Source organism: Prunus dulcis, unplaced genomic scaffold (genome assembly GCF_902201215.1).
Source record: "Prunus dulcis unplaced genomic scaffold, ALMONDv2, whole genome shotgun sequence".
Taxonomy (NCBI): domain Eukaryota; kingdom Viridiplantae; phylum Streptophyta; class Magnoliopsida; order Rosales; family Rosaceae; genus Prunus; species Prunus dulcis.
Window position 1 is genome coordinate 1 of NW_023010257.1, and position 27,694 is coordinate 27,694.

At 36.0% G+C, this 27,694-nt stretch overlaps 3 protein-coding genes across 3 annotated transcripts; 1 reads left to right on the forward strand and 2 right to left on the reverse strand.

The window, feature by feature from the left end:
- Positions 1 to 232: 232 nt before the first annotated feature.
- On the reverse strand, positions 233 to 4,472 carry LOC117613298 (ras-related protein RABH1b). Its single transcript, XM_034341914.1, has 6 exons — positions 4,109 to 4,472; positions 2,160 to 2,230; positions 1,667 to 1,755; positions 1,262 to 1,373; positions 789 to 879; positions 233 to 600 (listed from the first exon to the last, which is right to left on the reverse strand). The coding sequence occupies exons 1-6, from the start codon at positions 4,223 to 4,225 to the stop codon at positions 454 to 456; spliced, it is 627 nt and encodes a 208-aa protein (XP_034197805.1). The 5' UTR covers positions 4,226 to 4,472; the 3' UTR covers positions 233 to 453.
- A 10,387-nt stretch (positions 4,473 to 14,859) lies between these two features.
- On the forward strand, positions 14,860 to 16,834 carry LOC117613299 (acyl carrier protein 1, mitochondrial-like). The gene is made up of 2 exons (XM_034341915.1): positions 14,860 to 15,098; positions 16,394 to 16,834. Exons 1-2 carry the CDS (start codon positions 14,898 to 14,900, stop codon positions 16,568 to 16,570), a joined length of 378 nt encoding a protein of 125 aa, XP_034197806.1. The 5' UTR covers positions 14,860 to 14,897; the 3' UTR covers positions 16,571 to 16,834.
- Positions 16,835 to 25,037: 8,203 nt separating this feature from the next.
- LOC117613300 (putative invertase inhibitor) lies at positions 25,038 to 25,694 on the reverse strand. The gene has a single exon (XM_034341916.1). The coding sequence runs from the start codon at positions 25,692 to 25,694 to the stop codon at positions 25,116 to 25,118; it is 579 nt and encodes a 192-aa protein (XP_034197807.1). The 3' UTR covers positions 25,038 to 25,115.
- Between the last annotated feature and the right edge of the window lie 2,000 nt (positions 25,695 to 27,694).

Consider the following 27,694-nt stretch of genomic DNA (forward strand, 5'->3'; position numbering starts at 1 on the left):
CTTGAGATATTTTTCAACATTAAGAAGATTAGTACTGCTAAACTAAGAGCTAGTTGGTTAAAATTAAAACTCAAAACAGAATCCTTCTTAATTATTTTCTTTTTCCCCTTGAACTTTTTTCCAAGTTCGCAGGTATGGATAAAATATTAGAAACAAAACGCAAATTTAACACTTATCTTATAGGGTGGAGAAAATATAAGAATATTTCAAAACATAAAATCATAGAAATCTATTAAAATCACTTTGCAAAACAAAACGTCTCTTTTAATTACTTTTAATTTAGTCTGAGTGTTTGTGATATTCTAAGCTTAGCCAAACAGTATAAAAATCCTTTACCAATCAACCAAACACAAAACTCCGAATGCTACAGTAACTAAGCTTTACAGACACAGTAGGATCACCGAAGCGTATAAGGAATGGGGTAAAGAAGTTGAATAAAAAAACCCACGTAAATTAACAAGCACATCCGCCCGACTGTGCCTGTGACTGTGATGAATTTGCATTGGATGACTTGAGGTTCACATCAACCATATCCTCTTGCTTCGTCGAAGAAAGTGTTTCCATTCCAGGCAAGGCGGCTGCTATCTTTCGGAACAGTGCCTGCAATCGGATTAATGAAAATTAACATAATGACGTGTCCATCTGTAACCGAGTAGGCATATCAAGTGACCTTGACGAGGGTGCAGTGTTCTCAACAGTAGTATCTTGATTGACCCCACGCAACATAATCATAACATTAAGACATTACATTGCTATGATATAATTCATTAAAGATAAATGTGACTTACCTTGATATTAAAGCCAGCCTTGGCACTAGTTTCGATGAACATAACATTGAGCTCACGAGCTTTGGCTTCTCCTTCCTCTATGGAAACTTGCCTGTCCATCCACAACATGGCCCATATATGAGCACCGGAAGTGGCAAGAAAAATCAGATGCAATAAGCTAGCCTAATTGACAATGAGATACGACCTGAGGGGAAAACTTGTAGTATTACCCTCCTCGTTCCCATCTACAGTACCAAACATGTATTCACCATACATGTTTTACGAAGGTACATCCGCACAGCTTGATTTAAAGCATCTTCTTCTAGTGCTCAGATTGGTCAAGCACGCAAATGAAATAAATAGCATGCAAAAGATGCAACAAGTCATCATTCTCATGAAGACCACGTTTACATGACTATGGAACTAAAAAGTGTAGGAAACAAGAAAATCAACTGTCTTCATAACTTACTGCAGAGAATAAAGCAGATCACTACCTTTTGTCTACAAGATCTGTTTTGTTTCCAACAAGTACAATGATAACATCACTTCCCCGCTCAGTGCGAACCTCTTCAATCCACTTGGAAGTGTTTAGGAATGATTGCCTGCCTATACCATAAGAATGAGCCAAAATTGAAATTCATCAAACATTGAACATAAGACCCAGTGGTTTAATTAGAAACAGATGAAGTTCAAGCTCAACAAAGTTACGTTTGACTAGATTTTTTTGTTGTTGTTTAAACAAAACAAATCCCTCACAGATGGGACTCTTAACAAGAGCTTCTTCAAAAGGATATTCACAAAGTATTTGAACAGCTGGACTAAATTTCAGGTCCAACAATTTAGATAAAGTAGAGAGAGAGAGAGAGAGAGAGAGAGAGAGAGAGAGAGAGAGATCATACTTGCAACATCATATACAATGACTGCCACAGAGGAATCCCTGATATAGCTTGGAATGAGACTCCTGAACCTTTCCTGCCCAGCAGTATCCCTGTTCAAATTTCAAAATTTTATGTTTCACGAGATACAATTTTTTTTCACAATGTCAATCTTGTCCCAGGATGAGATAAGTATGAAAACCTAATAATCACAGAGAGAATATGGAAACAAATCCAAAGCTTTAGAATGAATTTTCAAGAAAGACAAGTAAATGTGCCCCAAGTACTTAGAATCATAATGAGAGTACCAGTGACTTCTAAGAGGCAAATTTCTTTAATAAAAGCAACCTAGTAACCACTCATTAAGTCCACAATAAATTAAAGTCACATCACAGAATGAGAACACTGAGCAAGCTCATGTATATAAGAAATCTAACTGTATTTGATGAACATAAAACCTTTGAGAAAACATGGTAACATCTACAGAAAAATAAACTAAAAAAGGATAAAGACTGACCAGAGCTGCAATCGAACAGTTCTATCTTCAAGGTACATTGTCTTTGACAGAAAATCAATGCCGATGGTAGCCTGGTCATCAATGAATAAACATATAAGCTAAGAAAGAGAAACTCGAACAAATAAATCAAAACATGTAAGTTAAGAATTGAGCATGGATATATGTACAGTGCCAGATAAGTACATAAATATGTGTGTGTAACATTACATCAAAAAATAAAATAAATAAATAGACAAGTGTGTGCACATTAAAAGAGATGGATGACAACTAAATAAGTATTTTAAATAAGGAGCTGTTTTTCAGCCGTTATCAAATTTTGATGAAGAATGCATGTCATCCACTGTACAATTAGTCGTTCATATATAACATAATGGCTGAAAAACATGGTCTCATGTAAGAACTTTATTAAAGAATAACTATATACATGTATAATTACAAAGACATCCACAGGAATCCCAACCAAACTAAGAAAAAGAAACAAAAGGTAATTAGGATTGATATCTGTAGAGTGTCAGCAAAGAAAGACAAATGAATGACATTTGAAAAATCAAAATAATTGCGTTACAGAAAATGCATCCACAGGAACACCCACCAAAATAAGAAAAGGAAAAGGTGAAAACAAACAAACTTGTGCAACTAAGGCAAAAAAGACAGATATTAAACCTAATTATTCCATTGGGAATAAACATTTAGAAACCAAAAAGTGTTGCCCCTATGGAATGATAGGTGAAAATCCACTGGTAGTGCTCATAGCTCAATGGCAGAGCATTTGGCCAAAAACAAAAGGTCAGTGTTACAAATCCCAGAATGACACAGCTGTTTAGTATTAGATTGTACTAACTTATATATCATGTTTATAACTAATGCCTTTTTCTTGTGGCTGAGGACCCAAATCATAGACACATATCCCAATCATCCATAAATCATCCATGCATGTCCATAACATAGGTCCATTTTAGGTTGGCTCTGCATATATTCATTCATAGTCATAAGCTTTTTATATAATGATATGTTTCTCAGCCGTTATATCAGATATGAACAGCTGACCACCATTAATGGTTGAGAAATAGGTACTTATTTAAGGATCCTATTGCTGAAACGGAGGGTGACACCCTCCAATCCCCGTGGAACCCCACTTCAAGTTTTAATTTTGAATCTCAGCCCCACCACATACCAATCCATGAACGATTACTGTTGCATCATTTGAAGAAAGTCATAAGCAACTGGTTTAATTCTTTTTCCCTACTCCAAAGTAAAAGAAAAGAAAAATCATAAACTTCTAATATTACGAAAAGTTATTATGGGGGCCAATCCTTACCATGGTTATGAACCTCACTTCATTAGAACATTTTCAGCTTCTGCTTAATGTTTGTCCTTTTTTTTTTTTTTTTTTTCTACACAACTCTCCGTTGTTATTAAAACTTAACGTACTACTTCAACATAAAAAGGAGAATGCTGTAATGTACTTGGCACTTGGCAGGCACATTCCAGCCGTCGTCACATAAGGCCCCACATCAGCTTACACAAGAAAGTAGAAATACTATAATTAAGACTGCTCAACTATAGTACAGAAATCAGTGTTTGGATTCTAATAATAGCAGTACCAGCTCGTGGTTCCACACAAAGATTTGGATCAGCATTTATTCACAAATTTCACAAATATGTACCACAACCATAAAAGTCTAACAAATGTAACGAAATTTCAATACCCCGAAGAATTCAAAATTTGATACCAAACATAGCTCATAGCTGTTAGATTGAAAACAAAAATCGCAAACGAAAGCAATTTCAATTCCATCATGAATTGGAAAACGCTATGCCAATCAATCGAAGACATTGTTGATGTTCACAGCAACTGTTGACAGAAATGAAACAGCAAAAGACTGCAAAGCTCGAAAAGTTGAAGATCAAAGAAATTGCAAAAGAATTGGATAGGGAAATCCGATTACCTGATACGTGTTGTCGAACTTGTCGTACATGAAGCGAGTGATGATGCTGGTTTTGCCGACGGACTGGTCCCCCAAGAAGACGAGCTTGTACTTGGCGAGAGCCGAAACGGGAGCCATGGAGATTTCGGATCTACGTGGATCAGATCGGGTTCAAGGTCGAGATCTCGCCAGAGATTTATCGGACAGATCGAGATCTCGGAGCCTCGTTCTAAATTCGCTTCGTTCGTTTTATTTTTCCTCGATTTCGTTTGGGTGCGTATTTATACGACGATGATCTGTTGGCATATAGAGAAAGAGAGAGACGGAGACAGAGAGAGACTGTTTTTTGCGCGTGAAATTGGTTTGAAGAGGTTTTCCATGAAAATAAATTATTAATGTCAAAAATATTCTTACACGATTAACATTTCAGGTTGTTATTAGCTTTCCAGTAAAATGCATGGCTAAGTGGAAAGGGCCTTCATAATTTGGGTAAGAAACTTCCTCCCTAGTTTAGACGCTTGCATTTAGAAGAAAAATAAACATGCTATTTTGGAGGCCAAAATGCAACACTTAAAGCTTATTTAAATACATTTTCTTTTGTCAACAAGTTCTAGCCTAGTGAAAAATGGTCTTGATTTGCAGTCAAATGATATCAGGTTTGAACCCCTATGGTACTAAGGTAGTGTGTGTGTGTGTGAATCCTCTCATCTAACAAAAACAAAATCGATTTATTGGTTCATCAACTGTCTCAAGTGTAGGTCTCCTGGCATTGCCCTCCAGGCATATCGATCTCATCGGTTAGGCATACTTGTAGGCTCCACCTTATAACTTGTGAAAAAATATACATTTTCTGTTAAATTTCAGAGAGATGGACAGCGGCCCACTATTAACAACACCGATATTGTCTATAACTTAACCACCTATATAGCCCAGTAGGTGTGGAGTTCTATCACAAAAGGTCTCAGTGATATTAGTAGTGGAATCACTCATTATATATTATATTTATTTTGTTAAGTTTCCGATGTGGGACTTTATATTCTTCAACATTTTCAACTTAACTCCAGTGAATAATCTAACACTTGGCCTTTTATTAAAGATCGTATCTATAATTGGAGCTAATAATTACACATAACTACCTTTTTTTTAAGTGAGTGACTTTCATAGAGTTGACAAATTCTTAAATACTTTCATAGAGTTGATAAAAGTCACTAGTAAATTGCAAGACTTTTGCTCTTAACAATTAGCCTTAAAAGTATGGAAAAGTCATTCATATAATAAGCTTTATAAAAGTCATTAACTTTTTGGATACTGCCAAACTTTTAAAGACTTTTTAAAAGTCATAACTGGATACCACAAAACTTTTAAATACTTTTTAAAAGTCACAATTGAATACCACTAGACTTTTATGAACTCTTTAAAAATCTAAATTGAATACCTCCAGACTTTTAAACTCTATAAAAGTCATTAAAAGTTTGAATTGGATACACGTCTTAATCTTCTAAAGAACCTAGCAAGTTAATTTAATAGGAGCTTTTAGCTAATGAGGTCTAGTGTAGTGAAAAAAGGCCTTCACTTGTAAACTAATGGTCTCATATTCGAATCCTCATGATACCTTAATAGAGTGTGTGTGTGTGTGTGTGTGTGTGTGTGATAAACCTCATCCCCTTGTAGTTTAGGAGAGGAACTTACCTATACCAAAGATACCACTAGGGGCGGAGGTACTCTAGGGTCTGAGGTGACCTTGCCCCCCATTGCAATCCATAATAACTTTATTTATAATTATATGTAAAATGTTTGTGGGCCCATTACACAACTAACATTTAAAAAAAAAGAAAAAAGAAAAGTATTAATCCTCTAATAATCAAACCGATGAGTCAAAGGAATAGAAAATAAATAATTTAAAGGGAAATGAGATTTTATAAAAATACTTTTTCGTTTTGATGCATGAAATTGAGTACAAAGTTCTAAAAAATGTCCATTTTTCCATATATATATTATTGATGTATGATTGATTTTCTCTTTCTATACTTGTATTAGGTTCTGCCCCCACACATACAATTCTGGCTTTGCCATTGAATATCACTGTGGCGCTATTTCAAGCCAATCACTTGTTGACATGTATTTTAACTTTCCGACATGGCAATGCATGATAAGTTTGGGATACCACCACAATGACATCCCCATTACATGTAATTTTTCTTGTAGTTTAAACTATCTCTTGTATTTTAAATAAATTAAAAAAAGAGCTTTGACGTTGTATCACCATGCAAGTTGAAGTCCAAAGTTAACACCAATCAGTTAATTTCTCTTTGAAATATAGAAACCTTTTGTGGTTATTTCATTTTATCTTGTCAGTTCACCTTTTAAATCTTCTAATGATTGCCGGTTGCCCCAGGATCTACGCGACGTACTTATTTCATGGATATGGGGCCAGGGACGTCTCCATATTTCATCCCACACTATAATATCATGGGAAAGTATGTGTTGAACAATTAATCTCAACATATAAATATTTTAAAAAAAAATTAAAATCCAGTTTTTTTTTTTTTTTTTTTTCTATATTAAGAACCAAATTGATGAGCCCGACGACAAGGTAAGATGTTTTTGGTGCAGCTTTTACATGGTAAGTTGGTGAGGGCTAAAGGTAGATATTTCCTATTATAAACCAATTTATTCATATCCTGGTTTCTCATCCTTGACTACGACTAGCGTTTCTTTCCTCTTTTCTATTTGTTATTTGGTTGCCGTATTCAATACTAAATTATTTTGAACTCTTTCTTTGAGAGGAAGTTTAATTATTTCATACAAACAAACATTCCTTTTTTTGTTAGGACAATTGCTCCATTTGGAAAAAACCAGCAAACAAAAAGGTTACCAAAAGCTTCATAACCCTACCTTCCATATATGCACTCCATGGCTCATTATAAAACCCAGGCCATAACCCTAATTATTTTCATTCTCAACCTTCGATTCTCTTTGACCCCAAAAGAAAAGAAAAGAAAAAACCTTATCTCATGGCTGGCTCTATGAAGAAAACTTTCTACTACAATTTTTTCCCCACCAAAGCCGAAGAACAGGAGGAAGCGAAAAAAGACGGTAGCAGCAGCGGAGAGAAACAAATCAGCCGAGTTCTGATAGAAATGCATGACTTTCCGGACAATCAGCCACCACTGCTACTAAAGCATACCGATCCACGGGGCATCATAAAGGCTGTTTCTGTAAGCGAAATCCAGATGGGGATTCTTTTCTTTTCATTCAGTGAGACGTTTGAGCACATCCTTCGACATTGGAACCTGGACGAAGTTAGCTTGGTCCTAAGTGGCTACAACAAGTTCCATGTTTTGGTGAAGGATGTAACTGATCATGATGAAACTGAGTACAGAAGTGACAGAATATTTTTCCAGAGGCTGCAAAACGATGAGTTCTATATTCTTGGGTGTTTGGATGTGATAAGAAATAGGTATCTCAGTGCTGGTGACGAAATTGGGTTGGCTTGGGAAAGGGATAGAAACGGAAAGGGAATGTTTCTGTTCAAATTGTTGAGCAGAAGCAAGAGGGCGCCCGCAAACATCATGTTTTAGATTATTAAGAGTGTGAGTTTGTTTTTATATGTAGTTTTCATGATTGTTTTGAGTTTGATGGATATGGAACTTTAGTAAGTGATGTTTCTGTTCTATGCGAATGTCTTGTTTTATATTTCAGTGATGATTGATTTCTCTTTTCTCGTGTGTTTTTTTGCTAGCTAGCAAATATTAATTCTAATAAACCTGAATTCTATGTGTAATCTATAATTTTGAATATAAGGAGCAAATCTTTGACACTCAAATCATAATTCGACCTTTTTTTTTTATACAAAAGATATTGGAGGTGTGGAAAATCGAACACAAATTTCTTGTACAATGATAACTGCTTTAGCCACTTGAAATATAAGTCCTTATCCTTTTTTCTTTTTTGGGTCTGATAACCCCTTTTCATAATTGTTTTTTCTTTGTTATAGAAAACTATGTAAATAAAGGAATTGCGTTGGATATAATTCCATACGGCATTGTCAATACATTTTGAGATTGGTGTATGAGCAGTTAATGGAAAGCGCAAACAGTGGTCGCTAAACGAGTATACTATTAAAGAAATTTACTTTTTAGTTTCTTTCATATAAGGCAAAAGCTAAAGACCATTGACTAGGTTAGGTAAGTGCAAAAAAAAACAAATTCGAATATTGGTTTGGTACGGTAGTTAAAATAGCATGTTGGATTAGGGCTGAGCACAATCCAGTTCGGTTTGATTTTCATGTACAATATCTAGGGGGATTGAACCAAACCTAGACCTATACAATTTCGGTTTGATTTGCCCAATTTTCAGTTTTAAATAGGAAAAGGTGAATAAGAGAGAATGAGAACATGAGAGAAATAGGAAGAAAGGAGAAAGGAGAAGAGATAGGGAAAGAAAGAGGTAGAGAAGAGAGAAAGATGGAGGAGCAACAAGAAGAATGGCTATGGTTCATCGAAAAGAAAAAGAAGCAACTCCAGGGTTATCATTTAGGTGGTTATAATAAGACTAAGGCATTGAGTATTAATGAAACTAAAATATCTTGATAGTTCTTGGGATTACTAATGTTTTTGGATTATAATTGGACTTACTAATAAATTTGGATATAAATAATTAAGTTAAATTAACATAACTAGTCTGATTCGGTTCAGATCGGCTTTTCCAAGACAAAAACTAGAACATGAACCTAAAACGGTTCAATTCGGTTTTGAGACAAAGTTGACTTTCTTGGTCAACATGGTTTTTTTTCCCCTTTTAATTGTACCAAACTGAGTATTATAATTTAATTCGAAAAATAACTTTTTACTGTATATGACATTGTCTTACGGAATTTAAAGTGTGATTAGATTGTTATTAAATTGATTTAGGATTAAGTAAAAGAGAAATACAAAAAATTTGTACTGAAAATTGATAATTGAATGTCAAAGAACCAAATAAAGATACTTTGATGAGCTTGTATTGTTTGGGGCCGTGCCCGAACCAAAAAATAATAATAACAAACTTGAACAAACAAATTCTAATAACAAATTTGTAAATCTAGCCTATCTAGGTTCTATCCTTTCTCCATCCTTGATGTTAGAAGTGCAGCATATGAATTTTCATCTCCTTCTTATATATATCTTCATATTTTCAAATACATGAACTAATAGGAAGCATTTTCTCATGTTCACTGTTCTTAAATGGAATTATGTTTCTTTTTAATAGATTTATTCATGTTTGAGTTGAAAGGAAAATTAGCGTTTCTTGGAGGTGTTTGTAAGACTTACTCTTGGAAATAGAATTGTTTGGATTAGGTTATGCAAGTGGCCCAATTCAGTGGCTTTTGGGTATGGCCTTTGGGTCCATGCCAAATGGTCAACAGTTAATTAATATATAATTGATATGGGTTTTGGGACTTGAGGCTCTTAGGCTCTGTTGTTTAAATTAAGAGTAATGCTATTTAGACACACAACATTGACCACCTTAACTGACCACCTTATGTGACAACTGATGTGTCATGTCATGTCAATTAATGAATGTCACCATGTCAATTAAAAAATAAATAAAAAAACCCTAGCATTCCTAGTGAGTGGCCTCATGGCAGCATTCATTAATTGACATGACATGACACGACACATCAGTTGCCACATAAGGTGGTCAGTTAAGGTGGTCAATATTATGTGTCCAAATAGCATTACTCTTAAATGAATTCCGAGTTAATTAATTAATTAATTGTTTGAATTATTTTTAAAATTCAAATATCAAGCAATGTTTTTGTCTGATTGGGTTTATACAGGTATTAGCCACTCTATTTAAACACAAGCCCTAGGTCCGTACAATCACATCAAATTTGTAAAGAACATTCACACCATCATTCCTGCATAGCCTAAGAGATAAACACATAGATTTCGCTAGAAATCAAAGCCCTAGTGCTAGGACTTTGATTTAGATAGTTGTATCCTGGTGGAGCAAACGCCTGCAGAATTACAAATACTGAGTAGAGGCGAAATTCCGTTTCAGGGATATTGAAATTGTGCAAGCCTCTATTTACAAGAACAATCCGTTTTTAATTTACTGCCATATTTAATTTTGTTATTCTATTTGTTGTTTAATTTAATTATTAGAATAATACTAATTGTTGTTCCACCAACATTTACTCCATGGGTGAACACAATGAAGAGTCCACACTATTAAATGGGGAAAACAATGGAAGAGGATGATTTGGAAGATGTTGTGTCAGAGCTAGAATCCGAACCAGAATATGGAGAGGAGGAAGATGTGAAATTGACTAAGCCTTCTAAAATGCCTTTTACACGCAACCAAACTGAAAGCAAAACAACCAGAAAATCATAAAAAAGAAACAAAAACCTACTAAAAGCCAAGCTGCATAGAAAACGAAGAAAACTAAAGAAACACAATTACCCTTAACTGACCCACCAAATTGTCCGCCGGCAAGGGCGGTGGAGGAGAAGAAGAATCAGAATTACCCTTAACTTGTTTAACTGAACCAGATTGAACAGGAGTAGCAGGATTGGCAATCTGCTTGATACCAGCAAGTGAACCCTCTGCAGACCCAGCAATAGTGAGAGAATTGGAAGCCCCATAGTGTTTTTGGCAAGTATGGAGTCAGAGGCTGGAGTTAAAATTGCCATGTTATCCACTAGATCAGGAGCATTAGATATAAAGATACCCAATTGCCTCTAATGAGGTGGCGAAAGTAACTGTTGTTCAACCCCCTTCAAAGAAGAAACTACTTGAGAACTACCAACTACTTATAACTGCTGCCCAAAAACTTCATTGTGCTCCACTTAACAAGCCAAAGTTATGTTACTTTTCCTTATTGAAAAGAGTTACTTGCACCATTTTTTTTTTTTTTTGGGTGAAAGAAGAAAAATTATTATTCACGACAGGTAGAGTACGAAAAACATAATTTATCATCTTTGATGCCATTGGGTGCATGTAAATATAAAAGCCCAAGATAAATCCAAAGGCTTGAGCCTATAATATGGTTCAATTATGGTGTCATCCAGATTGACCCCAAAAAAAAAAAAAAAAAAACTAGAAATATCAACTTATTATATCAATTAATGTGAAAATATCTAATGTAAAAAGCTTATAATTCAAGTGGTTTAGGACTGTTACCTTGCACTCGAGGTCATATTCCCCTCCCTAAGGTCTGTGTGGTTTCAATTTGGTCACTTTTGCCCATTTAGCTTTCAATTCCAAGCAATTCGAGTACATTACCCAATTTTCGACGATGCTCACTCAATTGCCAGCACCATTCTCGAAACCTCGCAGGGATGTTCAAAGATTAACAGACCTTAGCCATATTCTGTTCGAGATCCAACTTTTGCTGATATCCTTCTCTGCAAGCAGAATATAGAATTTAGTCAGCCACACATTAAAGAATTCAAATGAAATTAAAGCAGGTCAATAGACTATGACTTACCATGGCAATAGGTGATGGGAACAAGTAGACCGTCGCCTACGTTGCCTTCCCACTTTTCGTTGACCTCCAGTGCATCGATGTTCCACACAGTCTTCATGGCTGAGATTGTCAAACAATTTGGCATTACTCACACGAAATTGGGCATACTTCCCACAACGTCTCACCTTGAAGAAGTAAAAGATCTCCCGCACTGTCAAGCCTAGCTAAAAGAAGCAGTTCAGGTTATCAAAGCAGATGATCGCCTGGTAGAAATTTGGGGTACATTGGCTTGGGGCATACTCCATGGCACAAAATACCTTCTACAGCGAAAATGTGTAGCCTAAGGAGAAGTAGAAGAAGCGGAAAAAGATGATCTTGACATCCGAGTTGTTCGAGTCTACCCGAGGCATTATTATTTGAAGATTCTGTCAACTTGACATGCACGTCATCGGGTATGGCAGAGGCAAAGGTAAAGCGCCACTTTTGGAACAGAGTCTTGAACGTGATGGGATGCAAGTTTGCCACAAATCTCTTCTTGAACACCTTGGAACCGTCTCATAAATATAAGGGCACTTGCGAGTTAGATCACCGACTACCCTTATTAGAAGACATGATGAGTGAAAAGCTGCAAAAAAATGAAGAAAATTCCAAGGAAAATAGCAAGTCAGAACTATAATTGGTGGTATAAAAAAACAAACGGGAGGAGACAAGCGGCCTGAGCCGTAGCACCCAAGCAAGCCGCGACACAGCTCCAACAAAAAAATAAAATAAAATAGCAGCTTCCTCCAGCAGAAGCCGACGACCACTATGGCAGCAGCCGACGACCGCGACCTTGGCACAACCAACATAGGCTAGTCCCGTGGTCAGTTGAAGCACGCAAGCCAATTGGCTCGTGTAGATAAGGAACAAAGAAATAATGGAGCAGCCACAACTTCCACTGCCAGCTGCGGCAGCAACTGCTCAACCCTGAGTTCACAGCTGGCCTCGCAGCGCAGCCAGTTCGCGCAGTCACAACAACAACTCGCCATTCTTTGCTGTCATAATGACAACCAGCCATTCTTTGCATGAAATTTTTTTTTTTTTAAAAAAAAATCTACTACAACCCTAAACCCAAGCAAGCCGCTACATAGCTCTAGCAAAAAAAAAGAAAAGCTTCCGCCAGCAAAAGCCGACGACCACCATGGCAGCAGCCTCCTCCGGTGACCTCGGCACAACCAACATAGGCTGATGCTGCGGTCAGTTGGAACACGCAAGCCAGTTGGCTCGTGCAGATAAGAAACAAAGAAACAATGGAGCAGCCACAACTCCCGTAGCCAACAGCGACAGCAACCATGACCGCTCAGTCCCGAGTTCACGGCTGGCCTTGCAGCACAGCCAATTTGCGCAGTCACAACGACAACCAGCCGTTCTTCGCAGTGAACCAAAAAAAAAAACTCCTGCAACCACCATGGTCGTCGTATCACGACGACAACCAATTGGGCCCCGCCAACTAGTCCTCGCCCATGAAGAAAAATCAAAGAAGAAGAAAAAAGGCATGACTTATCTTGGGAAACTCCTCTCCTCAACAAGCAGTACACTCCTCCAAGATCTCTCTCACAAGCTAGAAAGTAGAGAAAGACAAGTTAGTAATTTGAAAATGAGTGAAGAAAAGCCTTGTATTTATGGTAGTTGGGTATACTTGACCTAGAAGGAATCACAAGCTTATTCCAACTGGGAGCCTAATTCCAAGAAGAAGTCAAAAGCCTACTCCAATTGGGAGCCTAACTTGCAAAAGGATCTCAACTTACAAAAAGAAGCCTAGATGCAGTTGGAAAGCCCAATAAATATTTGGGACATTTTGAAAAAGGACAAAGGAGAGAGAAATATTTTGAAAAGAAGCCAAAATGGACAAAAATGGCCTTATTTATTTTTGGATTTCCTAAGTTATCCCTTACATTTGCATGTCATTGGTTTGAAAGTTGAGGGGTTTTTCTGTATTTTTTTGGAAAAGTTTTGGCTTTTTCCAAAAGTGAAAGTTTTTTTTATGGCTAAAACCTATATTTACTTAAATATTTCACATTTACTCCATGCCTCATAAGCGCCATGCAGAAGCTGGGGACATTTATGGGAACACATATTTCGGCAGCCAATAAGAAGATGACACGTGGAAAAAATGAATATTCCTTAGGCCAACTAATTACCCTAATTAAATCCTATTTAATTAGGGAATTATCTTTGATTTAAGATAGGAATATCTCCCTAAATCAAGGAACCAATTTCCAGCAAATCTCTTTGATTAATTCCTATCACCTTTTTGGGTAAAAATAATCCTAATTAAATAAGGATTATTCTTCAAACCCTAGTGAAGCAAGGGGTCTATAAATACATGGTTACACAACACGCATGAGGTAATTCCAAAACCATCTGAATCCCTCTCTCTCTCTCTCTCTCTCTCTCTCTCACGCCACACTCTCCTCTCTCCTGCGGCTCTGGCCACCCTCACATATGGCTCCAGCCACTCGGTTTTCTCGTATCGTAGAGAAAACTCTGACATTCTCTGTTATTTTTATATCTTTCTCAAAATCATCTAACTGACTTAGGCATCGAAGGGCCTTTGGCTAACACTCCTTGAGTGTGGTCTATTTACTCCAACCTTTTTCGCAGAAATAGAGGAAGAATAGATAGAAGGAAGCTCGAAGGGTGAAGAATCTCTCGTAAATATTATCCTGTGAAAATTTTGCTCAAACATGGCTCCAGCCACTCGGTTTTCTCATATCGTAGAGAAAACTCTGACATTCTCTGTTATTTTTGTATCTTTCTCAAGATCATCTAACTGACGTAGGCATTAAAGGGCATTTGGCTAAAACTCCTTGAGTGTGGTCTATTTACTCTAACCTTTTTCGCAGGAATCGAGGAAGAATAGATAGAAGGAAGCTCGAAGGGTGAAGAATCTCTCGTAAATATTCTCTCGTGAAAATTTTGCTCAAACATGGTGTTAAGGTCAAAATCCCTTGCCAATTCATTGAACACGTGCCCCTAAACTAAAATGGAAGATGGAAATTAGCAAGGGATTTGACCTTAATACCCCTCCAGGCCTAACGACAATCAGACGAATTTGACGGAAATTGGGCAGTGTCTTCGAAATGTTTGGAATTTGAAATCATAGGGGTAAAAGTGATCAAATTGAAACCATAGGGACCTTAGTGGTAAAAGTCGTAAACCATAGGGACCAAAAGTGAATTTTTGCAACAAAAAATGGTTCAAAATCACGCCCCTAACACGTGACTACTAAGCTGTTTGTTGACTACGCCATTTTCCCAAACAGCAACCAAATAGACTAAGAGAGAGAGAGAGTTACCACAGGAGAGGCAGAGAGAGATGGCGCTGAGAGCAGCCCTACTGCGGCACGTGCGAATTCCGGCACAAACCCTAAACCCAGCCCTAACCCTAACCGGAGGAAAATGGGGCCCACCTTCTCTCCGGTGGATGTCATCGCACGACGATCATCTCACCAAATCCGAGGTCACCGAGAGAGTCCTCTCTGTTGTCAAGAGCTTCCCAAAAGTCGATCCTTCCACGGTATGCCTTTTCCTACCTCTACCTTCTGTTTGTTTCCCGGGAAATGTAAAACGTTATATCAGAATCTCAATCTTTGTTTTGATTTTGCCATCGTTTTTACCATTTTGTTCTTTGGTGAGCTGTAGTTAGTGTGCTATCAGTCAATTTCTTATTTGAACTTAATTTTTCACATGGATTTTTGAAATAATTCAAGTTTGATTTGGTTTTCGAGGTTGTAAAATAATGTCAAAAGAAGAGAAAGAAAAATGAGATTTTGGATCAGTTATATTTTTTTTTGGTCAATCTTAGTCCCCTTTTGGGCATTAATGTCCAGACATCAATACAATGTAGAAATGCTGGTGTTGTTTTGTCCTGAATTCGTTGTTTTCTTTGTTTTCTTCATGCTCTGCCTCTATGGTAATGGGCTAAGTAACTATTAATCATGCCGTATTGTTCTGTATGCTGTTTAACCTTTAAATATGTTTAATGGGTCATTTGGGCCTTTTAATTCTTATGATAAGAATCATGGGTAGAACTTGGCCCTGCAAAATCAGCCTGCTAGGTTTTTCGAAAGAGTTCCTATTTAGCTGATGTAGGAAAACAAGAGGCAGAAAACAACTTTTATAACTGATTTTTGGGGCATGTAATGCACATTTTGCATGGACTGTGATCCTTGATTATCGAAACTGGATGTTTTAGTATTTGTTCGATGCACTTAGAAATTTTCTGATAAAGGACACATGGTTGCAACTTAACGTATTTGTAAACTCACTGGTCCGAGACAGAGATCAGGCTATTAGAACTAAATAGGGCAGTTGGTGAGGCAAATTCTCTGGAACAATGAAAATAGATATCAACTGTGTCAAAATGATAAAACATTTTTTTTGCTCTTTGTAAGGAAATTCTACTACTGGGCACTTGATAACTAAGATATGAAAGGTACTGGGTTTTATAGGGAAAGCAGGTTATGAATGAGAGTCTTTATGGATTGTGCGTGCGCTTGGTGACTGCTTTGATAGATTTATATGTACATAGTAGTAGTTAAAAATCCAAAACCATATTACCTGCAGGATCTATTTTAGTGCTCATGTACTATGTTAGAAACTTCATAAGTGAAATGGCATGAATGCCCATCTGCCTATTTGCAAGTGGCCTGCCCCTTAGTTTCTGGTTTAACTTTTTCATCGGTCTCATTTTATAAGTATAATTCTGTTTCTCCCTTTCAGAATGTTGTCTTTTTCCATCAATCAAGCATTAAAATTTTGTTTTGACAGAAATTTACTGGGAGTACTGATTTTTCCAGCAATTATCTGCAGGTGACTTCTGATGTACATTTCCAGAAGGATTTGGGCTTGGATAGCTTGGATAATGTGGAGATTGTGATGGCTCTGGAAGAAGAGTTCAAGCTAGAGATTCCAGACAAGGAAGCCGATAAGATTGACTCTACTAATCTGGCCATTGAGTACATCTACAACCATCCAATGGCTGGGTAACTCTCTTTAGCAGCAGCTTTTTTCCTTTACATGAATTGTTCAAACGTATTTTTGTTTTGCTCTTGTGACACTTGTAGAAATTGATCACCGTGTTGGTTGAAAATAATTTGCATCTGTCTGAAAAAAGAGTAGTCCTGGAACTAAATTTTATCAATGTCTTTGCAATGCTTCGATTGTAAACAATGACATCTTCTATCCAATCAGCCTGCTGATTGGTTGTGTTCCTGCTCAATGCTATTTTTCATTACGTGGTTTAGCGTTCTATATGGTTAATGTGCCTGTGAGTTGAAAGTGCATTATAATTTATAACCCTCTATACTTGTGGACTTGGTTGATCACAACTTGACAACTTCTTTTTTAAGGATATTAGCTAGGTTACCAGCGGTTCACTTTGCTGCTCTTCATATTGGCAAGTTGTGTCCTTGTGGCATCTTATTTTTCCAATCCATAATTCATTGTTGCAAGTATTATGATGCTGGTGACCAAAACATTGTCAAAATGATGGGCAGGTCTGTGTGTGCGCTTCTACGTTAAGCATTTTGTTCCTTGAAAAGTGCCTGGTCTACGAGGAACACTCTTTTTTTGTTCCGTCTCCAAGATACACCTTCTAACCCCAATATTCTTATTTCACTCCAATACTACAAAAGCGTTTTAATAATCTTGAAATGCTTATGACAGTGCACAAAGCACTCTCAAACTTTTATGTGGATACATGAAATTTGACAAAGATTTATAATACTACCTTTCCATGCGTATATTAGAAGATACAGTTTGTGATATGATCAAGTTGCTATGTATAGTTCATATGAAAACTTTGATGATTGTGATTTTGTGTTGGCATGTGCCCTAACATCTTTAAATATGTAGCTTTTGCAATATTTCCTACTTATTTCATTCTGTGGGCAACTGGTCTTCTGGAAGTTGGATCTCATTGCAATGCTTGAGTGGTTTTGCCACTTATCTGTACTTAATAAGATTGCTTGTAGTTGGATTGTGAAAATACCTATAGGATATCTATATATATACTTGGAGAATGTTAAACAAGCTAATTCGAATTTTTTGCAATAAATAATGATCAACCTTTGAAGCAGGATTGATATGAGTTATCAATCCTGAGATGTGCAAAGCTTAAAATAAACGAAGAATTATTTTACGTGGTAAAACCCCACCTCTGGGGAAAATCCACGGGACTCCTCAGTCCAACTCAAATCCACTATAGAACAATGATTACAAGAAGTACACACACACTTATCCTAGACTCATTCTAGATAATGTTTACCGACTTCTTCGTAACTCAACTTCTGTCACGGGATGATCTTCGACACTCCTTATGTTGAACGCAATACTGGTCACGATTGCTTCAAGCTCGCCGGAGGAAAACTGCCACCACAGTCTTTGTGCCCTCAATCGTATGAGTCACCGATATGCATATGAATGCAATATGAAAGAAGAATGAATTCAATTAATCACCAAGCAACCGAAAGCACTTGATGATTTACCAAATAAACTAAGGACAGTAGCGTTTCCAAAATATATTCAATTCATGTGTAATCAGACGTTGGAAAGCTATTTATAACAAGAAGGCCAAATCAATATTAAATATTCAATACACGTCCAAAACCAATATAACACTAAGACCTGGCCAATTGAATATTCAATACACTTCAAAGACAAATATAACACTAAGACCTATTGAACTAAAACTCTTTGAACCTGGTGCAATATGATCTCCTCAATGAGACGCCACACCAAGGCCAAACACTTATCAGATTAACAATATAAATTATGTTTCAATAAAAATACAAAGTCTAATTCATTAAGGACTCTTAAAGATGTCACCAACCGACTCATATTTTAATTTCAATTACAAAGACTCAAAACAAAACAACAACAATAAGTCCTATCATGAATGCATGATATGTCATGATTTACCTGTTGTCAAGTTTCTCATATGGTCAGGTTATGCTTCAAAGATCCAGAATGAATGTGTTGCGCCAAAGCTTCCAGTAAAACAAGTTCACATACTAATTCCCAACCTATGCTAGAGTCTAGGAAATGACAATACAATTTTCATACTAACAATCTCCCCCTTTGGCATTTCCTAGACAAAACACCTATTACAACTCAAACGAAATTGCATGGGATTCAACAAATGAAATCCTACTCTAAACTCAAGGCTCTGAATCCCTGCACATTATGAAACAACAAAACCAGTGAAGCATGTGGGAGAAGAAATGTAATTCAAGGCAAAATTACAACACTACTCCCCCTTAATTATACAACACAATCTCTCCCCCTTTTTATTATAATTTCACAATAATCTCTCCCCCTTTTTGTCAGGAAATCCAAAGAGCAAGGAAAGAGTATAAGGGAGCAAATATAAAGGCAAAAATAAGAGAAAAAAGAAATCAGTTGTGCCACAAGTCTGCAATTGGCAGGATTGAAAATGATGCTGCAATCCTCAGGTTCAATTTATCATGTATCCGTCTTAGTAACATGAAGAAAAGCCTAACTGCACAATTAAACAAGAAGCATAAAACTACACTATGATTGAAAACAAAAATAAATTCATTTTTTTATTATTATTTAATACTATGCTTAATAAGAACCCAAGACTCCTCCTTCATTCATGCCAAAAAAAAACTTGAGTACATGCCAACACTATGCAGAAGGATAGACAAGCAAGACCAATACCAATATCTCTCTAGAAGCATTTGAAGCAAAGCCTTTCAGAATCTAGGGTACATCAAATCACAAAGGTTTAATCAAACACAAGGATTATAAAATGGAGAATCAAAAATATTTGTAAGAAATAAAGTCCATCAAATGAGCGAATATTAAATCTCAATCTCGTGTTATGTGACCAAACTTACTTAATAACAAAGAAAAAAATCCAATCAAGAGCAAGCCAAGAACATAGAATAAACACATACAAAATGCATACAGAGGTCACCACTTTCATTTTTTTTTTTTTTTGAATTTTTTATTTATTTATTTATTTTTTATGCTAACTTTATTAAGCTTTCTACAAGACCCATGTAACGGGTGTTAAATCAATGTGCTCAAGTCAGTTGACTTTAAGACAATGGGTGTTAAAGCACCCCTAGGATGTACTAACCCGAGTCATGTAGGCTACAAAGAAGAACAAAGTGTATAAGATCAAAGCCTTTTGACGCGAGCCTCGACGTTGGTTAGACAAGAGGCCCGGTTACTTGGCAAGGATCAAGCACTTATTTTACTTTTCTTTTAATTAAAGAGATGTTACAAAATTGTGAGCTCAGTAGCAAAAAGTATAATGCAAATCTAGTATCAAGACAAGGGCAAGATGAGGATTCATTCAAAATTATTAAACAAGATTAGAGTGCATGTGCTAAAGAGACACATGAGATTTAATAAAAAGAGCATTTAATTGACTTTATAAAAAAACAAAGACAGTTGATAGCCATTCACAAAAACCCAATATTAATCTGCCCAAAGTGATCCAACGCCAAAAATCCAATCTAAGATCAGCAAAAAACTTCCAGACGTCAGTAGGACTGATATTGCTTATCAATCCCTGCATGTGCTAAACAACATACTTAAAATTTAATCCAAATTCAAAAAACAGAGAAGATAATAGCTGGAGTCTTTTGGCATGCATACAAACAATTATTCAAAAGAACAAATACCTAAAGACTTTCTAAGAGTGTCAAATTGAAGATTATCCAAAGGTTTTGCAACAAGACATTTAAGATCCAAATTTTCTAAAGCAACGGGGTCATGCACAACATTAGTGGAGGCAAACATACAATTATGATTTTCCTTTTTCCTCCAAACTAACTTTGTCTTAGTTGATGGCAAACAATGAAAAGAAGATAGTTTGGATAAGCGGTTTACCTCATTCATAAGATTTGAAATCTTATGTTGGATACTTACTTTTCCACCCATGCCATGAGAATTTGAACGAACAAATTCATTTCGAAGCTTATTGCATCTTGGTCTTATGTGCCCACGAGTTCCACAAAAGTGACAGATTGGAATAAATTTCTTGACTTCATGAGGGGCAGAAGGTTCAATGAGTGAAGTGGATTTGACAAACTTTGTTTTAGACACAGCGGAAGACTTATTACTTGGTTGAAATCCCAAGCCTCGTTTGTCACCATCTCTTCGTCCCATGCTAATCATCTTGTCAATTTTTTCTGCACCAATGGTTAAAAAAACAATCCTTTCCTTTGAATTTTTAAGTTCAAGTTCAAGGGCTTTGTTGTCAGAAGTTAGAGAAGCAATTAATTTATTCTGATCAGTCAATTTTTTCTGCAAAAACATCAATTTTTCGTTCATACCTGCACTTACCTTTTTAGAATCTGCATCAGGGGATTGAAACTCGTTTGCAATCCTGCAATTTTCCAGCTTCAGCACAGCAACTTCTTTACACTCATCATCCTCATGTGATTCATCCAAGCTAACTGTGGTTATGAGTGCAACCGTCTTTTCATCATTCTCGCATTTCGATTCACTATCACTCCAAGTAATATGCATTGCCTTATTCTTGCTATCCTTTTGTTTCTTTAAGGTGTTGGCACATTCCGAAGATATGTGTCCATAGCCTTCACATTGGAAACATTGGACCTTTTCTCTTGGATTCTTTCGTTCATTTGACCTGTGAAATTTAGACCCACCATCAGTATAGTTAACAAACCTATTTTTAGAATTTATACCTTTTGAATCTCGACTCCTTGGATCTTGATTCTTGAGAAAGTTCATGAATCGTCTTGTGAGAATCGTTAATTCCTCATCACTGCAATCTTCATTTGAATGCCCATCATCTTCTTCATTCACAACCTTGAAAGCAACATTTTTGCTCTTTTTAGGGGCTAGATGTTTCATCTCATAGGTTTGTATGGAACCTATGAGTTCTTGAACTTTCAAGGTGTTCAAGTCACGGATCTCTTCAATAGCCGTGATCTTTGGTTGAAATCGTTGAGGCAAGGATCTCAAAATCTTTTTCACAACCCTGTCTTCTGGAATTTTTTTCACCTAAACTTGAACAAGCATTCACAATTACACACAGTTTAGCATAAAATTCAGAAAAAGTTTCATTCTCATCCATCATGAGTGTCTCAAACTGTAACGTATGCATTTGAAGCTTGGCTCCCTTGACAGTATCTGTTCCTTCATGGGTAACCTGCAAAATATCCCAAGCTTCCTTAGAAGTATCACAACCAGATATATATTCAAATTGATCTGAAGAGACAGCAGTAAATAAAGCATTTAACCCCTTTTGATTATTAGTGCTGTGTGTGACTTCTGCAGTGGTCCACTCCTCTCTAGCTTTGAGGATTGTGGTTTCTTCATCTCCTTTTCCGATCTTCTTTGTGGGTTTAGGAAATCCATGAACCACTGTACTCCATACACGTTCATCTAAGGACCAAAGAAACGACTACATTTTGGCCTTCCAAGCGCCATAGTTGTTGCCGTCAAAATATGGTGGATGTGCAATTGAGCCCGAGGCACGATCCATCCTAAGGTATATTAGATCTTACTGAGTATGTCCAGCAACCTGCTCTGATGCCAATTGAAAATACCTATAGGATATCTATATATATACCTGGAGAATGTTAAACAAGCTAATTCGAATTTTTTGCAATAAATAATGATCAACCTTTGAAGCAGGATTGATATGAGTTATCAATCCTGAGACGTGCAAAGCTTAAAATAAACGAACACGCAGAGAATTATTTTACGTGGTAAAACCCCACCTCTGGGGAAAATCCACGGGACTCCTCAATCCAACTCAAATCCACTATAGAACAATGATTACAAGAAGTACTCACACACTTATCCTAGACTCATTCTAGATAATGTTTACCGACTTCTTCGTAACTCAACTTCTGTCACGGGATGATCTTCGACACTCCTTATGTTGAACACAATACTGGTCACGATTGCTTCAAGCTCGCCGGAGGAAAACTGCCACCACAGTCTTTGTGCCCTCAATCGTATGAGTCACCGATATGCATATGAATGCAATATAAAAGAAGAATGAATTCAATTAATCACCAAGCAACCGAAGCACTTGATGATTTACCCAATGAACTAAGTACAGTAGCCTTTCCAAAATATATTCAATATTCACATATGATGTCAGACGTTGAAAAGCTCTTAATATAACAAGAAGGCCAAATCAATATGCCATGTTCAATACACGTCCAAAACCAATATAACACTAAGACTTGGCCAATTGAATATTCAATACACTTCCAAGACAAATATAACACTAAGACCTATTGAACTAAAACTCTTTGAACCTGGTGCAATATGATCTCCATCAATAAGACGCCACACCAAGGCCAAACACTTATCAGATTAACAATATAAATTATGTTTCAATAAAAATACAAAGTCTAATTCATTAAGGACTCTTAAAGATGTCACCAACCGACTCATATTTTAATTTCAATTACAAAGACTCAAAACAAAAATTCAACTATGAGTCCTATCATGAATGCATGATATGTCATGATTTACCTGTTGTCAAGTTTCTCATATGGTCAGGTTATGCTTCAAAGATCCAGAATGAATGTGTTGCGCCAAAGCTTCCAGTAAAACAAGTTCACATACTAATTCCCAACCTATGCTAGAGTCTAGGAAATGACAATACAATTTTCATACTAACAGATTGAATATTAGGATTTTATTCTTGTGGGCAACTGGTCTTGTGGAACCTGGATCCCATTACAATGCTTGAAAATTCTGCCACATATCACTGCTTATTTATATCACTAAACTAAGAATTAGTTGGTACATGTTAAGTTTGGAAAAAAGAAAAATGCAATTCACATATTTTTTGTGTGTGATAGCGTTAAGCATCAAATCATCTGTTCTTAAGTTGCCACCTTTTCAGCCAATGATTGCATGTATTCTTATCATAATGCTGGAATATTATGGAAGGCCATGTTGTTTAGCATTGAAGTCTAAGACATCAACCAAAATAACTCTCTCGTGAAGTTACTCCAAAACACTTACTTGCAATGACTTGTCCTCCCGAAAAGATATATTAATTAATTTGTTGGATTCAAAAAGGAAAATTGAATTGCAAACTACGAACTTAATTCTCCAAATTTTGTTGCCAAAGTTAAGAGGGAATGAGGAAAATTCGCATACACGAGTATTATGGGGGCTTGAATCGAGGATCACTTGGGAGCACACCAAAGGCCTATGTCAATCCAACTAACACCCTATTTGTGGTGTTACTTGAATCCAATTAGCCTCTAAGTTTTTTTCCTATTTGACCGAAAAAAAAAGAGGGAAAAAATGTATACTTCATTGGCAATCCATGACTTCAATTTTCAGTTTTGACCACCCTACTTCTTGGCCTTTGAGAGAGTGTACAACAAAAAAGTATTATAGCGGTGGAAATTCTAATCCTTGCAAGTTGCAGGTGCCTTGCAGGTTTTTTCTTCTTTTCTTTTTGCCTTATTCCGGTAGTCTTTTCGTGTTAAGTTTTGGCCTTGTATTTTTATTGATCAACAGATAAAACGGCAGCCACTAAAGTTGTAATTATTATAGAATATTTTTGGGTGAGTATTTATATAGCCCATGTTGTGATATGGGGTTTAATTTGGTCACGTTGCCTTGGAAAGCTATTACGACCTTAACTGCTAATAGACCATATTGTCTTGTCATATAACAACCAAAGCACACATAAAAGTAGAATTCTTGCATCCACACCCAACATTTCATTGACGACGCAATCTACTAATTAGTAAAGAGAAGAACACTAATGTGTACAAGGCTCCACCACATGCATTTATCAGATTTGTTTCTTCTTTTTTTTCTTTTCTTTTTTCGACTTTTTGGGAGTAGATTCAAACGGGATCTCTTCTAACAAAGCGAAGAGAAATATTATACGTGTACATATAATTATCAGCTACTAATATAATGAAACGGGTATAAATCAACGTCTAATAGTCATCCACATATTTTGTTAACATGTGTTCACCCTTAGCTTCAAAGTCGAAGCCTCAATTTGTTGCAAACATAAGTTCTTTATAAACATGGAGGCTGGAGCTATGTTTTATAAAAAAACAAAACCGTGGTAAGGGAGTGAGCACACAACCGTGGTCAACTGGCCTTGACATACCATTTCTTGTCCCTAACATTAAATACTTGTAGTTTTCTGTAGTACCTAATATGAACGTTTAGTTGATCAATTACTTCTCCATCGTTAAATATTTTATTATTATAAATAATAGTAGGATTAATTGGAAGTTACTCTTTCTTGATGTTAGCTTCAAAGCTCACCATTAGCAATCCCCTAATTATCATATCTTCATCAATTAGATTTCTGGTTACAGCTAAGCGGAATTCAGATTTAAAAAAAACTTGCAAATAACAACAACCAGACAGTGAAACAAAACAGCCCAAGAACAAGTCTCAAACAACGAATGAACATGAAACCTATGCATCGGAGAAACCAAACCACATATACAATAAATAAGTAGAAATTTCATTTTATTCATGAACAAAAGACAGCTAGCAAGCCACCATGCAAATACCTTCTTATTTATATTAATTTAAATCCTAATGAACCGAGCATGTCGATAATAGAAAGAGCTATGGCAGAAAGCTGAACAGCATCGTTGTTTCTCTTCGTCAATGGCGAAACCAACCCTTTTCTTTCATGGAAACCATCTTCACAAGTTACAGGGGCATCATACACTCCAGTCACTCGTACATTGGCATCTCGATACTGCTTAGCCTTGTAATATCTGAGAGCTTGCTTGATGTCTGGTATGGCGTCTGAATAAAGCTCCAAGCAGACTTCCAAATAGGCCCTTAAAAATTTATCCAGTTTCCTGTTCTTCATAAGTTGTTTGATGTATTGCCTTGTGCTGGTCATGTTTTGGCGGATTAAGTTCATGGAGATTATGCCAAGTTGGCGAACATCGGCGCTGCTGGAATTCGGGGCGGCTTGGAGAGAAGTTACGCAGAATTTGTAGCTCAGGTTTGGATCATCTTGAACACATTTTTTGCAGGTTTCAGGGATGAGGTTTTTGGCAGTTATGGCTTTCAAGGTGAAGAAGAAGAAGAAGAGGAGCAGGAAGAGAGGGAGGGATGTGAGAGAGAATGTGGAAGTTCTCATTTTTTTGTGTTGTGGGGGATTGAGAGCTATATTTTCTTTAATGGGTATTTATAGGTAGTGTGGCAAAGTCTTTCTTATTTTTTATTATTTTATTATTTTATATATATAATGAAAATAGTTAAATTACAAAGAAAATTTGAGGATATAATATAATTTTAATGGGCACATTACAAGGATAATTTGAAAACCAAACGTAAAGTTGAGTACAGTTATGTTCTAATTTAAGAAATTTATCTGACATCAAATTTGCTTCTCGAACAGATGTTGGACTTTTGAACTTCCCGGTTGATGAAGAAGACTTCAAATATTTTAACCTGCTATCAAATTCTCCAAGGCATACTCTTCATGAAAGACCATGCTTTTAAGAACTGCAATTTTCGATTGAAGAACTAAAAATATAACCAATTGGAAAAGTACCACCAATTTTCACATTTACTATAAGTAATCCCTGCAACAATGTTCCAACAAATTTAAAATTTTGTTTTCCAGATTAGCGAAAAGCAGGTAAAGTTGAACAATTTTTCAATAACCAATCACATAATTTAGATTTTGGTGGTTCTGAAATTGTGGAGAGGAATGTTGCACACTTGGATTGAAATTATTTACTTCAAAAAGTGAATAAATAAGATTATACTAACCTCTCCGCGAGAGGCTTATTTTTAAAATTTTTTAATTTATTTTAGAATTAAAAAAGATAATGGGGAGTTGTGTTCCATAAATATAGGATCCATTATCTTATTTTTCTTTTAATTTTAACTTTTTAATATGAAAAAGTGTGAATTTACCATATCATACTTATTTAATTAATAATTTCAATTCTTAATGTTTGCATTAACCAAGGGTATTTTATGGTATTTTAAATGTTTCAGCATTCTCTGTCTTTTGCTTTATAATCTCATTTAATTAATAATTTTAATTAATAATGTTTGCATTAACTAAAGGCATTTTATGGTATTTTGAATGTTTCACTATTCTCTGTTTTTTGCTTTATATATAGATGAAGATAGCAGAGAAAGAAAGCCTAAGTCCAATGTTATAGATGGTCTTGGGCCAACACAGTTGTGGAAAGAGTGGGGGCCTCGGCTTGATGATTTTGAGCCCCAACTCGACCTTGGCACAAACCTGGTTTGAATACAGGAGCCCAACAGTTACATGCTAGCTATACGCCTTTATGAATTTTGGCTTTTAGTGCCAGTTTGACATTGCTTATTTGGGGAAATAAGTGATTTTTTTTTTTAATTTTGAGAGGCCCAACCCGTTTGGTAAACTGTAAGAAAATCACTTATTGTTAAAAATTGCAGTGAGAGAAAGCTATAAGGGAAAGCAGCTAATGAGGTGCTTTCATTTTCTGATTATGCAGGAATCAGTTTCGAAGAGGCGCTGGGTTTAATGATTATGCGACAATCATTTTCTGATTATGCGTAAAATCAATACCAACAACACTTTGAACAAAAAATTTACCAAACTCCAAACTGCTTTATCTCACAGCTGATTTCTCTCACAGCAAATTTGATAGCAATTATTTTCCCACAAACTGGCTCTTAGTCAATATAGCATATGGAATATACTTCTTTATTTTTATATTATTTACAAAAGTAATTGGACCTAGGGTATGTGTTGTGTTATTATTAGGAGCATGATGAACCCAGTGAGTGGCTTGTATTTCAAGTAGTTAAAAATATTAGAATATAATTTTTTTGGTTTAATTTTTCGCTTACTTAATATCATATTTTAATGTTTCTTAAATAGGAAAGGGGGAATTCATGAATTAGGAATATAAGAGAGATGAATGAGAATTAATGAGTTTTTTTATTTAAACCACACATTTTTTTTTTTGTTCACCCCAATATTTCAATCATTAATCTCTTAAGTTTTATTATTGTGTAAAAAGATAAATAAAATAAAAAAAGTCATCCAATGTAATACTTAATCCTAATACATAACACACTCCACCACTGTTCATATTAAGTTTTAAAAAACACAAACTCATCTACACCCTA

Coding starts and splice junctions, on each gene's coding strand:
- LOC117613298 (XM_034341914.1), bottom strand. CDS start 4,225: ATGGCTCCCGTTTCGGCTCTCGCCAAGTACAAGCTCGTCTTCTTGGGG. Junction 1,374..1,666: donor CATTGTATATGATGTTGCAA/GTATGATCTCTC, acceptor CTTATGGTATAG/GCAGGCAATCATTCCTAAAC. Junction 880..1,261: donor ACAGATCTTGTAGACAAAAG/GTAGTGATCTGC, acceptor GTGGATGGACAG/GCAAGTTTCCATAGAGGAAG.
- LOC117613299 (XM_034341915.1), top strand. CDS start 14,898: ATGGCGCTGAGAGCAGCCCTACTGCGGCACGTGCGAATTCCGGCACAA. Junction 15,099..16,393: donor CAAAAGTCGATCCTTCCACG/GTATGCCTTTTC, acceptor AATTATCTGCAG/GTGACTTCTGATGTACATTT.
- LOC117613300 (XM_034341916.1), bottom strand. CDS start 25,694: ATGAGAACTTCCACATTCTCTCTCACATCCCTCCCTCTCTTCCTGCTC.